Source organism: Eublepharis macularius, chromosome 1 (genome assembly GCF_028583425.1).
Source record: "Eublepharis macularius isolate TG4126 chromosome 1, MPM_Emac_v1.0, whole genome shotgun sequence".
NCBI lineage: Eukaryota > Metazoa > Chordata > Lepidosauria > Squamata > Eublepharidae > Eublepharis > Eublepharis macularius.
In genome coordinates this window covers 156,010,859-156,028,610 of record NC_072790.1, presented here as the reverse complement: position 1 = coordinate 156,028,610, position 17,752 = coordinate 156,010,859, and the positions used below count along the sequence as shown (strand labels likewise).

The 17,752-nt window shown below is 40.2% G+C and overlaps 1 protein-coding gene across 1 annotated transcript in view; it reads right to left on the bottom strand.

Annotated features, from left to right (window-relative positions):
• The window catches only part of SDCCAG8 (SHH signaling and ciliogenesis regulator SDCCAG8), a 166,113-nt gene that overhangs the window by 120,026 nt on the left and 28,335 nt on the right, over positions 1-17,752 (bottom strand). The window contains exons 7-10 of the mRNA XM_054972158.1: positions 17,553-17,617; positions 16,536-16,724; positions 13,013-13,151; positions 3,028-3,180 (exon numbers count right to left, since the gene is read on the bottom strand). Of these exons, the coding sequence (XP_054828133.1) occupies positions 3,028-3,180; positions 13,013-13,151; positions 16,536-16,724; positions 17,553-17,617 (546 nt within the window). The remainder of the gene's footprint in view (positions 1-3,027; positions 3,181-13,012; positions 13,152-16,535; positions 16,725-17,552; positions 17,618-17,752) is intronic.

Sequence of the window (17,752 nt, the reverse complement as noted above, 5' to 3'; positions counted from 1 at the left end):
CCCAGAGGGTTGGGGGGCACTTTGCATGCAAAATGCCACCCCTGGCAAAGGAAGCCTGCCTCTTCATTTTTTCCCCATAGGAAATAATGAAGAAGAAGATGAGCAGCAGCAGGCTAACAATATGCTCACCTTCTTTTTCTTAATGAGAGGATAGGGTGACCTGGTTTGGGGGGCCATAACATGGCCCCCCAAAGTCCAATCGGTCTGAAACTTGGGGGGTTGTTAGAGAGGGGTTAGAGGAAGGTCCCCACCAATTTTGGGATGATTCGGTGGGAAAATGCCTCCCCCAGGCATCCGGGAAGACGGAGGCATTTTCCCATTGAAAAAGCCGAAAGAAAGCCGAAAAAAGCCGAAACAAACCCGAAAGCCTGTATGCTGTATCCGAAACAGATTCTTGTTTTGGGAAAACCCGAAACAAGAATAATGAAACAGTGTGCCTTTGCACACCCCTAGTAATAACAAATAATAAGTTAGAACTTTGCCTTTAATAATAGGGATAAATGAAAGTAATGTAGAGTTAATGATAAGAAATAAAAGAGTCATAGTGCTGTTGGGAGTCAACATAGAAAAGGGGGGAGGGGAGGGGTGGGTCACATATATCAATATAAGGGGAAAATATGTACTAAAATGATTTGTGGAATGTATGTCAACCCATCCAATAAATTTTAATTTTTTTTTAAAAAAAGAAAAAATATTTGGCTGATTTGAGTTCGGTATCACTGCCTGAATGCCAAATTCATTCTTCATTTCAGCTGTTCAATACAGAGCAAATTTGATAAAATACAGCCATTGTTTGCAATGGGAAATGCGATTTGGGCCTTTCTGGGAGTCTGGGGTGGCCATTTTTGGACCGAATTTTAACAAAAATTTGCTGGGGATCTGCGCCTGTCCTCTATTGACCCCCACCCCCAAATTTTATGGAGATTGGACTTTGGGGGCCATTTTATGCCCCCCCAAGAAGGTGCCACAGCCACCTCCAACCTCCATTATTCCCTATGGGGAAAACTATGGGGGCTTTTCAGGGGAATGGGGGTGGCATTTGGCAAAAAAATCTACAAAAAAATCTACCAGCCATTCTTAATTAGTTTCTATTGTGGGGAAAAATGACTCCCACAGCAGAAACATGTGGCCACAGGCACACTCCCAATTACAATCTACACACCAGACAGCCCAACAGAACCAAAATAAAGCCTCCCCCAAAACCCCTTTGCCCCCTGGGCAGGCTGACCAGCCACTCTCCATTATTCTCTATGAGAACCAACATCACATCAGAGAATCACCCAAACCAAAATGAAGTAAGGGACAGTCTTGCAACTAGAAGTGAACTCAAGCAAGGGAATGAACCCCCCCCCCCAATAGAAACTAATAACTGGCCAGCCTGCTCAGGAAGTACAGGGGTTTGCGGGGAGGGTTTAGTTTGATGCAAGGGGAACACTTCAAATAAATCCATCGTGAGCCTGCTAGAAATACGGGGAGGGAGGAATAAAAGTAATAAATAAATAAATAAATATCAGAAAATTAGAATAGTAATCTTAATGTTATTAAACAATAGCTCAGCTTATCTTTCTAGATCTATTTTGAAGTTAGCAAATGCTTATTTTTAAGACCTTCTTTTTCACCTCCTAAATCTACCTAGACTTTTTGCTTTTCTCTTTTATACCACGTGGAATAACATGTATATTTTAAAAGCTCAAGGCTCTATCCAGCCAAGTTAAGCTCTTTTATTCATTGGTTTCAGGAATTTAAGCCTATGGTATATCTTTTCTGTTGAAATAAATTGGACTGAAAGTGGTTATGATGTAGGGATTGGGGGTTGTTGAACACTTTGTCTGGACTTGCTTAACTATATTTCCAGTTGCAAGACTGTCCTTCCTTGCTTCATTTTGGTTTGGACAATTTTCTGGTGTGATGTTGATCCTCATGCAGAACAATGGAGAGTGACTGGTCAGCCTACTCGGGGGATGCTGGTTTGGGGGGGGGGTTCATTTTGGTTCTGTTGGGCTGTTTGGTGTATAGATTGTAACTGGGAGTGTGCATGGGGCCATGGAAGCCATAATCCATGTGTTTTTGCAGTGGGAGTCATTTCCCCCCCACAATAGAAACGAATGGCTTGACAGCCTGCTCAGGAGATGCAGGAGTTTGGGGGGAGGCTTTAGTTTGATAAACTTTACTTCAGTATTGCTAATCGCTTTGGCAATACTGGATTGAGTTCAGTAACACCAAATTTTACCATATCAGGTAAAATTTGCTAATTTTTACCGAACCACAAGCCCAAATTGCACATCCCTATTGCTGATTACTATGCTTATGTGATGCTCGTTAAAAGATGTGGAGAGCAAGCCTAAGCAAGTCTACTTAGAAGTAAATCTTATATTATTCAATAGGGATTACTCCCAGAAAAATATTCTTAGGATTACACTGCTAGAGTAGGATATTTATTATTTGCTCAAGCGTAAATTCTTCCAGCCTTCCTACATTAGGCTTAACCATGAGTACCTCAGTGTCAAGCTTAACCATAGTCAGGGCTCCCTCCTAATCAGAACTGGAAATAAGGGTATGGAGCTGGTTAGCAAAACGGGATTTAAGCCGTTTAAAAGTCTCTTCAAATAGCATTCAAGCAATTCAAAAAACTTCTTTTTAAAAAGAAAACAATTCCAGAGGGGTAGCTCTGTTAGTTTGTTGTTGCAGAATTGAACAGGGAATCCCAGTAGCACTTTAAAGACTAACAAAATTTATTCCAACGTAAGTTTTCCAGAGTCAGAGAACTATGACTCATGAAAGCTTAAGCGGAACAAACTTTGTTAGTCTTTGAGGTGCTACTAGAATCCTGTTTCACTTTTTAAAATAAAATCACCAATACTTGTTTTCACTGAGAGCTAGTTATAAAAGGTTAATCTTTCCTTTTTTAATTACAGGAAATTTTCCAAAGAGCAAACCTGAACAGGTCCAAAGCCTTGCAAAAAGGAAGAAAATTAGAAAGCATAATTATTTATATCCTAAAGTATGCATATAAAAATGTTAGAATACCAAGGATGACAAGTTCTCTTTCTCCTTCTTTAGTTCTTCACGCACTGCCTCTCGTTCTCCAGCTCTCTTTTCTAACTGTACCGCTAACTCCCTCTCAAGACGATCTCTCTGTCTCTCCATCTCATTTTTAAGCTGCTCACACTGGACCAAAGCCTATCAAAACAGGAATGGTGTATAGAACAAAATTAAACATTGAATTAAAACAAGGACAAGTTTTAAATCAGGGAGTGGGGGTGGGAAGAAAATCTGGTCAATATTTGAACTGGATTAAACATTTAAGAACCCAATTTACATTACTGACTGAAGATGCCCATATGTTTCAAATGGACAGAGTACAGTACTCTCTATATATTTAAGCTTACTCATTTAAGCTTACTCAAGAACACCTCTGTACTCAAACATGGATGTTAAAGCAGATCTCCAAGTAAGAAAATTAGGTTAATGATAACACTGGCCATCTTTTAAACAATCCTGTGCTACATAAATAACAGCTTCTCACAGTTTCTGAATACATATCATCCAATGCATGTATGATAAAACCTGGATGCAGATACTTACTTTCTTTGCATAAGAGGAGCTGTAGTACTTTTTCTGTTTGTTTTATTAGACTATAAAAGCTCAGAGCAAGTTTAGTAACATGGTAGTCTTAACAAGCATTTGTTATCCTCTTTTGTGACATTAAAATTCTTTCAAAAGATGTTTTAAAAGAAATATTAACTGAGTAGGCAGACAATTCTTGACCCCAAATGAAAACAAAAGTGTTTAAATTATTTATTAATAAAACTTCTGAGAAATGCTGATTGAGAATTTACCTGTCCAAGGACCAAAACTTTAAATTTAATAAACATAGAATTCCATATTGATTCTATTGGGGGGGGCAGGGATTGCATGCTTAGCAATGATTTGATTGGTGCATGGGCTAGTAGTACTACATAGTACTGCTAGATGAGGTAACTTACTACACATATAATATCCTCACCAATTTAACAGTTAAGTTGTTTGAATTACTCACATTATTTTATAATGGTAGACTCGACCAGTAACAGTTCAGTGGTTGTCTACTAATTTTTAAATATAACTGCAATTATCAGCTAAAGATGCGAGGGCCCAGAAAAAAAATGGGGGGGGGCGGTCCCCAAGGCCTTTGTAAAAAAATTTCCAATGGAAAAGTTGGGGAAACACTGAATTGTTCTTAAAGCAAAGTTTTTCACACTCAAAATGTGTAGCATGAAAATCCTCAAGGACTTTTTCAACTTCTGCAATGCAAAAAGTGGGAAATTTGGGGAAGCACTAAAAAAAAGACCTCTCATACTGTCGACATCTACAATATTTTCAAGATTTTTTGTTTAAATGTAATATTCTTGGCAACAATTACTATGCTGTAATATGTTTAATGATAATACTAATTAAAGAGTTTAGTTTTCATAAAATTTATATCCAAACTTGCTAACAATCCTACCTATTGTGACTCTATGAGAGAGCTTCTGTCCAAATGATACACTTCCTTTTGTTTAGTATAAAATTTATTTTCTATCTTCAACTTTTCTTTTTTCTTACCTCTCAGATGGCAAAAGTTAAAGATATACGCATACTGGATACACTTGCAATGTTTTACAGAAAACAAACATTTATACTTTAAAATTCCATAAATATTCTAAACAGTTAAAATAGAAAATTGTGCTAAGTTATAAATTAGGCATTTTATGTTGTTCTATCTGTAAAAGAAGTTCAGGTTTGATAGGAAAATAAGTACTGCATATATTTCAATCTCCAACAAATTTGGGGTTTTTTTCCCAGGGGGGAAATGTTCTTTTTAATGGCTTCAGATCTTCTGGAAATTTTACAATTCTAAGGTCAATTGCATTATTTTTTCAGTAAATTTGAAGTAATACTGTGGAAGAAACAATTCCCACTTTAACAAAGAATAATATTATACTATACAAATCATATAGGTTTACTAATCCCATTACATTTCAGGTAATTCACTAATTACACAGCAGATGGCACTAGCTATCCAGATAATGAATCAATTCATTGAAATGGATATTTAAAATTCACTTTAACATGCATGTGGGTTGAGGAAAGAAGTTGAAAGTTGTTTACATACCCCAGTTTAGATAGGAGAACATGGTAGCAATTCTATGAGCTTTGAAGAATTAAGTATAACTGCAAAATACATTTGTAAAGTCAAATTCAGGTTGAACAGAGGAAGCTAAACTGACTAGTATTCTCATGAAAGTCTTAATACCTGCCAAGAAAGGAACATGGCTGGAAGGAGCCAAAAGACAGCATTAAAAAGATTGAAGCCAACTTTAGCATACTCAAACTCAAAAATAAGACAGATTCTATTCTGTGGGGTGCCGCACTGCAGCATAACACACTAACATCAGAAACATAACAGTTTGATAAGAACTATTCTACTGCATTGTACCAACGTGAAATCCAAAGCGCAGACATGTGGAGCCTCACTTGAGAAATATTTTATTGAAACTCTTAGTGTCCGCCTTGAAATTGTTCAGACTTTTTCCTGACCAAAAATCTTCACATTCACCTAGAAACGTCACTTGAAGAGAATTTCAATGACAGCTCTACAAAGAATAGAGAGCCCTGGAGATAACTTGACTATCTTTCCCCAGATGCAATTTCTGATCAGAATGTGAGAAATGGCTCTACAACTTTTTTTTTTCTCTTAGGACATTGTCACCTGAATATTAGTAAACAATGTCCCCAAAGGACTGCAACTTACGGACGTTTTTTCCCCTAATAAATAAAAAGCACCTAAGAGTCAAACCCCCAGAAATATGCTGATATTGACATTTAGGGTCACTATCACTCCATATAACATAATGGGATACAAAATGACCCATGAAGTGTATTTTTTTTAAAGAACAAAAAACACCAATCCAGGGAAACATTTTAAGTGCTCATCTGGAGCAGCCTTGTGGATAACACTTCTTGCTAACCTGAAGAACATTCACCTTGTTATACAGAGAGTTGTTCTTGGGGTAGAAAAATACACAAAATACAAATGTTGTTAGAAATTATTAATTTCAGAGTTCACAGTTTTAGAGTTTAAAGTTCTTCTTTAAAATGTATGAAAGTTTTAGTTTTCCAATATTTTGAGTTCAAAACAGTTTTTGTTGTTGCAAGTTGAAAAAAAATCAGAGCTTTATAAAAGAACAGTACTGTTGTGAGTTGATTTGTAAGAGGGGTGAATCTATTCAAAAGAAACATTCCACCTCATGGGAAACTGTTCAGGCTCTGAATGTTTGATGCTGTGTAACACAATGACCTCTGCCACCACACACACATAAACTAAGATATTTTTTTACCTCATGATATATTATGAATTTACATCAGAATACAACTTATAAAAGCTTTTTTTTTTTTAAACAAATTTGATAACAGTACTGCTGAATCAGACCTAGCATCCATCTAGTTCAGTTTAGGCATGTGCGCTTCGGGTTCCCGGTTTGGAAAAAAACCCAAACCAGGGCTGATTCATAAAGATTCGGTATTTCCGAATCAGGGCCAGTATGATGGCCCTGATTTGGAAATACCGAATCAAAGCTTCCCAAAGCAATTCAGATTGCTTCAGGAAGATTTGGGGCCTTTTTAAAGGGTGCCCTCCCTCCCACCACCACCCCACTTACCTGGTGGTTGTGGAAGCAGTGGCCTTCCTTGCCACCCTGCCAGCCACTGCGGAGGCTGAAGTAGCAGTGCGGGCAGTGCAGGCACCGGCGCCAGCACTTGCTGCCGCCCTGCCAGCTGCTGCAGAGGCCAAAGCGGCAGCCGGTGGTGGCTCAGGCATTCGCTGCCACTCTGTCGGCCCGCCATGTAGGCTGAAGCGGCAACATGGGCAGCACGGGCGCCGGTGCTCACTGCTGCCCTACCAGCCTTTGTGGTGGCCAAAGCGGCCAGCGGTGGCGGTGCAAGCATTCGCTGCTGCTCTGTCGGCCACTGTGTAGGCCAAAGTGGCGGTGAGGGTGGCGCAGGTGCCAGCGCTTGCGGCTGCCCTGCCAGTCACCATGGAGGCCAAAGCAGCAGCCTGCACCACTGCTCTGCCAGCCGCCACAGAGGATAAAGCAGCAGCGCAGGCAGTGGAGGTGCCAGCTGCAGCCTTCCCTGCCGGCCACGGCAGAGGCACCTGCTCCGGCCCTTGAGAAAGGTAAGTGGGGTTGGGGGGTTGGGAGAAGGGGGGCTCAGGGGGGAGGTGGGGATCACTTTGATATGCTCTGAATCATTTCGAAGCATACCGAAGTGATTTCCAAATACTCAAACCCAAACCGGCTTGCCACTTCGGGTTTTGGGTTATTCCAAATAGTTTTCCCGCCCGAAGCGGGAAGACCGAATATTTCCCCGCTGCACACTCCTAGTTCAGTTAGATGCCTCCAGGAAATGCTCAAGCAAAACATGAAGGCAGTAGTACCTCCACAATGTTTATCCCCAGCCACAGGTATAAAGTGGCCTCTAAATCAAGAAGTTCCATTTAATAGTCTTTGAATCTACTTCCAACCCCATTATGTTCCATTACCCCATGTTCTAGTGTTATGGAAGCAGGAGGAGAAATTCTCTCTACTCTCCAGACTACTATTATGTCTCCGTTTAATCATCTTTTTTCTAACCTGAAAATTCTCAAATGATTTAGCTTTTTCCCACAGGGAAGGTGCTCTAGTTCCTTGATCATTTTGGTTGCACTTTTACTACAGCATTTTTCCAAGTTCTAGTTATTTTTTTAAACTTGATTTTCATTTTCTTAATAACAATTGTAAAATTATTAACATTGTGTATAATTATTATAATAGCTTTTTTGTTCTTTTGAAGGTCTACTGTTAGTGTCCATTTAGCATCTGGTTTAATTTAGTAATGTTCCAAGGGTTAGTCAGAGTTCCAGTATGTTGTTTGCTGTTTGTAATTTCAGTTTTTGGTAGGTCCTCGGAGGTCAAGGTATTCTGTTGTGTTTTAATAACTCAGTCCGTTTGTTAGTATGGGAAGTATGTGGTAGATGGGGTCATTGTTATGTCTTTGAAAGCAGTGACAGTTTGGTAATTACCAATTTTATAACACAAATGTTTGGTATATTCTTTTTTTAAAATTGTTGAATCTTCAGATGTAGAGAGATACTCTGTTCAGTTTTGAGTACATTCCAAAGGTTTTTCCAAGTTATGTTGTTTAAATTAGACTGAACAGTATTTGAGAGTTTACAGTAGTTTGTGGTTGTTAGTAGTGGAGTAAAAATAATTATTGGAAAATAAAGGATATATTTTAAGGTTGGTATTGTAACCTAATGGTACAATAATGAGAAAAGAGGTTTTTAATTTTTTAATTGTTATTATTAATTTTATTTTATTTGGATGTGTGTGTGTATAAAATTTCTTTTGTATACATGAATATAACTACATATATATGCCTCTTTTTTCTTACTCTATTTACATATACACTTAAACTGTAATTATAGTTGTACAACTTTCAAGCAGTGTGACCACTATTTATTCATTAGTTCACTAACAATAAACTTGTCTATTTAATTAAGCACAAGTACTAGGCTTAAATATATTCTTTTGTTTTCCCTTTCATTTCTTTCAAAACAAAGAAACAAAAAATATATCCCCACTACCCCAACCTTCTTAATAAAACTGTTTAAGGTTTTATGTTTTAGGTCGTTTCCCCCCTCCCTCTTCCCCCTCTGAAGGATACTAAATATTTAACTTTTTAAAGTATAATACTCTCTATAGCCTGGGAGAAATATCTCCACACAGGTTACTGGTATAATTACCAGTAAACAAAGGTAATATTAATTTGAGAGTTATTCAAGGGATTCCCTTCCTGTTCCTTCCGCCAAACCCCAATATGCATTATAACTTTTTTATATCATTTAGCCATAATTTTCCCTATTTCATTTTTTTCTTAAGCATTAAACTCTTATATTTTTCATGTGTTGTACTGGATGGGTATTTTACTCCCTTTGTGTGGAGTAGGTGGTTGTTCCATTTTCTGCTTTTGGGATACTTTGGAGTAGATATGTTCAAATCCTGCAGTATTGATAGACCTGACTTGTGCTCTGAGATGTAGTATAGTTTGTCTTTGTGTATAAATTGTAGATTGGTGTAGTTTCACCATTTGTATTTGACTTGGGCTTATCGTAGTGTTTCAGTTATTGTTTTTAATTCCTTCCGTTTGTTCAGTATTTCACTAGGTAGATCTATAAAAACTGAAATTGGAGCACTGTTAAAAGAGAATGTTGATTGGGTTTTGGCTATATCTAACATTTTTCTTCTTGTTTTCCAATCCAGGATGACTGCCAGAATGTCCCTGGGGTTTTTCTTTTTTGAATTATTCTGTGATACTATTCAGTAAGCATTTGTTATTTTAGGTGCATTTCCATCTTCTAAATGCATGACATTTGCTAGCCAGTTTGCCAAAAAAGAAGGTAAGTATTCTGTGGATGTTGAGTATTCATCAACCTCCCTCAATTTTAAATTAGATTGGTGAGTTGCAACTTCTAGATTGAGTATTCTCTCTTGCATGTGCCTGTTTTCCTTTTGGAGATCGCAAGTCTCCTCTTGTAGTGTTACACTTAGTGTTACTCTAGGGCACACACTGCTTTTTGAGAGGTTTTGTTAATAGACATTTTAAGCTGTGCAAGCTGGTCTGCGAGCGGTTTAATTAGCAGCGTCATTGTTTTCCATCAATGCTAACAGCATTGCTAGCGTGGAGTCGGGAGGAGAATTCAGCTGTAGACTTACCAGGCTCCCCCCCACCCCCCCACCTCCATTTTCTCTTTATTGCTTTCCTTCTCATCCCGATGCTTCTCTGTGTGTGAAAGTGAAAAAAACTCCTGCAAGTTTTTTTTGCTACTTTTACATTTCTCTTCTTCCATTCCAGATCGTGGTTACTCATAAGTTAACTGTTTTTAAGAAATTATGGCTTTTATTTTGGGGTTTTACGTTTTAAGAGGGTCTGAGTTATCTCCTTAAGAGTCTGCTCCTCTTCATGCCAATGCCATGCCCTTGTTATTTTTTAGGTAGGGTGATCAGGAATATTCACAGGACTTTCTCACTCAGTCTTCCTCAACCCCCCTCCTTACTACAGCTGCCATCCCACATGACTTTTGTCCATGGAGGTATCATGATTCCGAGTGTAGCACTTTTTGGGTGGTCAAAGGGTACCCCTAACTCCTTCACCAGTTGGTAAGCTGGCTGGATCCAACCCACAGTATTTACACTGCAGTAATACCACCGATTTAACACGACTAGGAGATTCTTTTTGAGCTGCTCAAACCTACTTGGGTTTTCACTGTTATGAATTATTAAGATCTGCAGACTTGGTCATCTGGCTATTCCCCCCCACCCTCCGCTCAAATCCAAATAATTTATAAATAAATTAAAAATCCTTAGGGGATCACTCATATTATTTCCCAGCGTTGTGTGAATGCCTGTTTTTTCTTATTCTCAGGATCTTTTTCTCTTAACCAGTTGCTGAGTCCTAAGATGATCTGTCCTCTTATCCCATGATCTATATTTACTCAGGAGCCTTTGCTAAATGCCTTTTTGAAGTTACTCGTCATTAAAAGTAATAACATGTTTTTTAAATTAACTATATAACCTGTGTATCCATAAATCAATAAAAGAAGCCACGTCCTCCAGTTTGCAGGATCTGAGTAGGTCTGTTAGAGATAGAACGTTTTGGAGGTCTTTCATTCATAGGGTCTCCATAGGTCGGAGACGACTTGATGGCACATAACACACACACATCCATAAATCATTTACAGAGTGGGAAGTCTCTCTCTCTCTCTCTCTCTCTCACACACACACACAAACTCACAAACACACAAGTAGGGACCCACAAAGACTTGCAGGGGTCATTTCATTTTCTCCTCCCTATTTCCTCTTTCTCTTCTCCAAAAGCCCCTATAGTCTCTCTCTTTGTCCTGCTTCCTTCCTTCCTCACAACCCACCAGTAAGCCTCCATTTATCTGTCCACTCTCCGTCCTTCAGCTTTCCCTTCCTCTGGCAGCCTCTACCTGGGAAAATTATGGCCCGGTTGCTGAGTGAGGAACCCATAAAGACTTGCAGGAGGCACCTCTTCCCCCTGTATCCACTTCCCCACATTATTTCTTCTTTTCCTTTTCCTGGCAGTCCCCATATTCTCACCCTTCCCTGTTTTTTTCCCACCATTCAACCTACTTTTTATCTGCTAAGTGGGATCTGCATCAGTATGCAGATGACACTCAACTCTATATCTCACTATCAAATTCACCACAGAATGCAGTTGAAATCTTGGGTCACTGCCTGACAGCTGTGGTCAAATGGCTGGACACAAACAAACTGAAATTAAACCCAGACAAAATGGAAAAGATGCTCATTGGGAAGGCAGAATTCTTGAAGAACAAACCATTCCCCATTTTTTATGGAGTTTGTCTGACCCTTGCAGACTAAATTAAGAGCCATGGGGTTATACTGGATCCAGCACTACTGCTAGAAAACCAAGTTAAGAAAGCTGCAAAAAAATGCTTTCTACAACCTCACTGTATCTTGGAAGATGGCTCCATACCTCGACATGGCCAATCTGGCCCCCAGGATCCAGGCTATGGTAACATCAATACTTGACCATTGTAATGCACTATACATAGATCTCCCATCTAAGCCAACTAGGAGACTCCAGTTTGTGCAGAACACTGCAACTTAGCTGTTATCAGAAACAAGCAGGAGCATGAATACTACTCCCATTCTGCAGTCACTCCATTGGTCATCAGTTTCTGGACTCAATTCAAGGTATTGGCTATCATATACAAAGCTCTTCAAAGTCTTGATCCAGCATACCTATGGGATCGCATCTCTCCCTATGTCCCCCACCCCCCCCCGCCCCAGCAGCTTTGCTCATCTGATCAGGCTCTCCTGCAGGTGCCACCTTGCACATGGGCTATATCAACAGCTGCCCGTGAACATGCATTCTCTGTGGTGGCCCCCACCCTATGGAACAGCCTGCCTGAGGAGGTCAGGAGAGCTCCCACTCTAATGGCTTTCCGCAACTGACACAGAACTGAATTATTCAAGATGCTTTTTTAACTCAGATATGAGGGCTGTACTGTAGGAGGGGGTCTCAAAGAAATGCTTCACTAGAGAGAGAGGGGCCATAGACTTCATCACTACGTACTATCTGTTGCTTTAAGTATATTATGTACTATCTGCTGCTTTAAGTCTGATCCTATTGGGTAGTTCTAGGTTGTTTAATGTTAGTTTGCTTATGCTCTGCTTCAGTGTTTTGGATTTTTGCTGTATTGGATTTTTGCTGATGTTATGTCTTTGTAAATTTGTATTTATATACCCTATGGTATTGCTTATTGAAAGGTCCTTGATATTATCTGCACTAATCTCACACTATGTAATCAGCTTTGAGTCTCAGTGAGAAAGGCGGACAGACCCTGAGTCTCCCTGATCCTAGTCTGAAATCCTAACCGTATTACCACAATGGCTTTTGTGGAAGGAGCAGTCTGGCCTGACTGAGTCATGATCGTCAGGTGGTAGCAAGTTGTCTGGTAGTTGCTGCTAGGCCTGGGTCCAAGAATTCTTCCCTCAGCAGCCTCCCCCCCCCCCACCATACTGACAGAAACCAAGGCTTCAAATGGCAATACTGTAGTAGTTGCCTAGCAATAGCCACAGAGGGCATTTGTTCCTTAAAGCTACAGGCACTACTTGTATTATTTTTGGCTTATGTGTCTCAAATCATCTGGTAGCTTTGAATGCAAATACCAGGATGCAAAGTATAGCTCAGCTATTACAGACTAGTCATCGTGTCCTTGGTATGGTGTTTCTTGAACAGCAGCTCCCCTCTTCCCATGCTGCACTACAAACAACTTTTTCAAAAATATGTGATATGGCACAGTGAGAGATGTTAAAAAATTTGTTAAAAGATATTCAAATTCTTTGGAGAGGCTTAAAGTATCTCTTTTGACCCTAGTAACTCTTTAGACCCTAGACATTACCTTAGTTTTTTCCAAATTGGCTTCTTCAGTCATGTGTACAGCTTGCTTCACTTGTTCATACGCTCTACATTCCCTTTGCTGCATTTCAGTTAGGTTTGTTCTTAGTGATGAGAGTGCTGCCATTAATTCATCTCTCTCTCTGCCAAGTAAAAAAAGGAAAAATAGAAAATGTTTTCTATCGCAATGTTATTTTCTTCTGACTTACCAGGCATCTCATATTGTTGCTTCTCTTTGAGATTGCTGTTGTAGTCTACATCCTTGCAGGTTGAGATTCCTGTGTGAAGTCACTAGCACTATAACAGACCTGAACCTTTCCCCCAGGAAGCTTGTCACCTACAAATGCTACATAAAGGTCTCTTACCCTCTGGGCTATGAAATAAGCTAACAGTTGAGACCAATTACTGTCATCTCTGTCCAGTCTTGGTTTTCTCCCTGACAAAAAGGTTGTTTGAGGGCTACTGTTGGCTGTGACTGTGCTCAACATGGACTCAAATCCTTGTCTAAGATTAACACTTGAGCTGGTAGATGAAGGCTCCAGTTACTGCTGCTCCTCAAATCTGCTGGGTAATGGAGGGCTGTAATGCAGTTCTTCCTGAAAGTATGCTTGCAGATTGGGAGTGGGGGCTGTGAACTGGCTGTATGGTTGAACAGTCTTTGATGCACATCTAATGTGGTGTGTCATCAGTGATCACTAAATGGGTAGACATAGTTTCTAGGGACACTGTGGGAATGGCCACTGCTCTTTTTTCTACTAATGCAATTCTACATTTGACATTGCAGTCAGGGCCACAAAACCCTGACTAAGCTTCTATATAGTAGAAGGCCCAGCTTAGCTAGACCAAAGAACTGAGTTGTAACAAGTCTTTGAACAAGTGTTATTTTCATTATTTTTAGTGGCATTTGGAAAATGCATTCAGTCTTGTGTTACAAGTTTGTATTTCAAGAATCATCAGTCAGTTAATTAAAAACTGGGGTTTTAAGTTGTCTTGATTTTGAAATAAGGACAAAGGCAAAAAGCCATTGGGTAACTGTCAGGCTTTGGCCGGGCGTAGCTGCACAGGGTATTGGTGTGCCTGAACTGCAGTCCTTGGCTGTGCCCAGGTCACCGCTCTGCGGAAGGAGGGGAGGTATACATCACTCTTGCTCCCTCTCTACCACTCACAAGCCTGCTCAACCTGTCAGGGTCCCTGCAGCATCCTCCTACTTCCAGCCTTCCGCAGCTTCCACTCTCCTTGCCGCTGCCGCCGCCGCCGCCGCCGCCGCCGCCGCCGCCGCCGCCGCCGCCGCCGCCGCCGCCCCTAACCTCCTCCTCACTGCTACACAACCCACCCCACCCTGTGGGTGGACTTCTCTTATATCCCTTCACCCATTCCTGGCTCCACCTGCCAGCCACGCTCCCAGCACCCTAGCCACAGCCTTGGCTGTCCTAGGCAGCCACACCTGTGGTTGCTTTGCTGGCTGCCTTGGCTTTCCCTGCTAAGGGCTTCAGGCAGCCCCACCTGTGGCTGCTTTGCTTCAGCCCCACCTGGTTCTGGCTGATTCCTTTTAGCCTGCCTGCAGGCTGGGGCATGGCCCTGTGCTGCCCTTCCTCTACTGCAGGTAAGGCTGCTGACTGTCTTGCTGCTGGCTGTCCGTCTCTGCATCCTGGGCTTTCTCCCTCTGGTTTGATCCCCTCCTGGTTGTCCTCACTGTCCCTGCCTGGGCTCCCAGCCTGCCAGTGGAGGGTGGGGCTAACTGGCTTCCACCTGCCCCATCTAGCCCTCTGAGGCTTGGGTGCTTCTTTACCTCCCTCTGTTGCTGGCAAGTTTGGGACCTGGTCTGTCGGGGTGGCAGAGTAGCGGCCTCCCAGCTGTCCCCTGCCTGTTCCTCTTGGTAAGTCCAGGGACTAAGCCTCAGACCCCAGACAGTAAGTCATTAGATAAAAACAAAGGCAAATCACCACTCATCTAATTGCCCATAGTGAAAAAGAACTGCCCACACAAGCTTTATGAAAGATGTTTTGTATCAGATCATAAATGGGAGTCAGTGAGGTAGTAAAATGTTTGCAGAATTTCTGGAATTTATGGGAAATCATGTGTAAAATTTAAAGGAAAATTTTCTGATCCTCCACAAACTTTGAAAAATGTTCTCAAAGGTTATTTTAAATATAGTTCAGTGATCCATTCTTTAGCAACTTCTACAAATAAATTATGAAATACATTGCAACAACAGATGAAGAAGTGAGCTGTGATTCATGAAAGCTCATTCCCTACACAAATTTTGTTAATCTTATAGGTGCTACTGAACTCCTGCTCTTTTCTACTGCTACAGATAGACTAACATGGCTACTCATCTTGATGGCAACAATAAATATGTTTGTATATTCCATTTGATCAAGATTTTATGCTTTCTTCTACAAATTTTATGCTTTCTTCTACAGTGATCCAGGCAATGGTCATCTATAGATTAGACTACTGTAACTCGTTGTATGCAAGGCTTCCCTTGAGTCTGGTCCGGAGGTTACAGCTGGTTCAAAATGCAGCTGCACTTGTTATTAATGGGGTGCCAATTGGAGCACATATAACACCTATATTACATCAGCTGCACTGGCTGCCAGTGGAGTAATGAATCAGATTCAAGGTTCTGGTACTAACCTATAAAGCCCTAAGCGGACTAGGACCTGCATATCTGTGGGATCGCCTCTCCTTATATACACCCCAGATGACACTTCGATCATCAGACAAACAGCTATTGCTGGTCCCTGGCCCCAAGGAGGCCTGTCTCGTCTTGACCAGAGCCAGGGCCTTTTCAGTCCTGGCTCTGGCCTGATGGAACTCTCTGGCTCTTGAGATCAGAGCACAGCAGGATTTGTTGTCCTTCCGCCGGGCCTGTAAGACAGAGATGTTCCACCAGGCATATGGTTGAGGCCAATCTGACCTCCGCCAGCCATGTGTGGGGGAGGGAGGGAGTTGATGAATGCTTAAATTCCGCCCCCCCACTAGATATGTTACCAATACCATCATTCTGCTTTACAATATTGTCCCATTGAACGAAGATAAGTTAAACTATACTGTGATTGCCGCCCTCTTGATGTCTTTTAATTATTTATATGTAACTGTGATTTTAATATGTTTTATGGATTTGTAAATTTTGCTGTAATTGTGATTGTGTTTTAACCAATGTAATCCACCCTGAGCCTGTTCGCAGGGAGGGTGGAATAGAAATGTAATGAAATAAAAAAATAAAAATTAACATCTTAATTAGGAATTATTTTCTATCATTCAGATGGTTACACTTTTATTTTCCAAGATTTACTCTTAAACCTTTCTCAGAGACTGAATAACCAAAGTACAATTACGTGAGCATGCTAAGAAAGAAACCTGGAAGAAAAGTGAAATCTCACTCTTTTCCTAATTCATGTTTAGAGAGTTTGTGGAAGAGAACTTAACAATAGATTGTGTCAAATTATAAATATTTGCTAAATTATCTGTGTATGATAAAGCAAATTATTGTATAATTCAAATTTAACTATCTGGTGACTTACTTTGTTAACCTTTCAATGGTCTGCATGTGGACATTTGAATGAGTCTGGGAAAGGACAGCATCATGCTGTGCACATTTCAAGCAAAGGCCGCCGACCTTATTAGCACTATTTGCCACATTAAGCATTTGTTGATGCTTTAATCTTCCACTCAGATCTTCACAGTTTTTTTGTGACTCTGACAAGTCCTTTCTAGAAAGACAACATACAGCATTAATAGCAATAATCAAGACTGCACAAAGATAGTTGTGACTGTGTAGCAACTTCCTGCTTCTTGCCACCATGTGCACTGCCACCAACTCAGCACTGATAATTTGGTCATCCTGCAAATATAACAGGAAGAAAGGAATCTGGCCACAAAGTAAACAGCTTCCACTTCATTTTCAGATTCTAACTGCAATTGCTCTCACACAAGTTAGTGCAGAGGAGAACTTTAAAAGAAACAATTAGAAGAAAATTACAAAGAGCTGAACTATGCACTTAAAAGTTTTAAAAAGGGTTCCTGAATGTGATGAACAACATACTGCCCAAAGAAAAGTTATAAAAGAAAAGAGGTTTTAAAAAAGCTACATGAATTCTCTTGTTGAGAAATGAATAGTGCATATTCTTACAAAAGAACATAAATTAACATTTCTTTTTTAGGTACGGTTTGTGTGTGTACACATTCATTGGTAAATGATGAGTACATAAGCTCACTCATCCAGCCTGAAATACTATGCATGTTGAATACTGCTGTGCTGGCTGTACTGCTAGAAGCCTTTATCTAAGTACTACTTGAGCTGGGCCAAAACCTGCAAAACTGTTTTGACCATAGATAGTACAGAAAGAACAAACATGTTTGGCTCTACAATAGTATCTTCAGGATTTTTAAAAGTCTGCACAAAGCTTAAGACTCAAGTCTCCTGAGGCTTCATAAAGAAGTATTGATGATATGATACTAACCTGTGGCCAGACATAACAAGTCAACTAAGGGAAATGTATTCATTAAACCAAAGGGAATAAAATTGACTTTTTTTTTACCTTAAAGATTGAACTTGAGCCACAAGTACTTCTGTTTTTTCCTGATAGAGACATTTAAGTTTTTCCTTGAAAATAAAATAAATGAACATCACTATTTCAACTAAAAATAAGAGGTGGTAATCATCAGCTTTTAAACTGTTAATTGAAATTTAAAGCATACTGACAAGAATACAAAGATGTAAAAAGCTATCAGTAACACT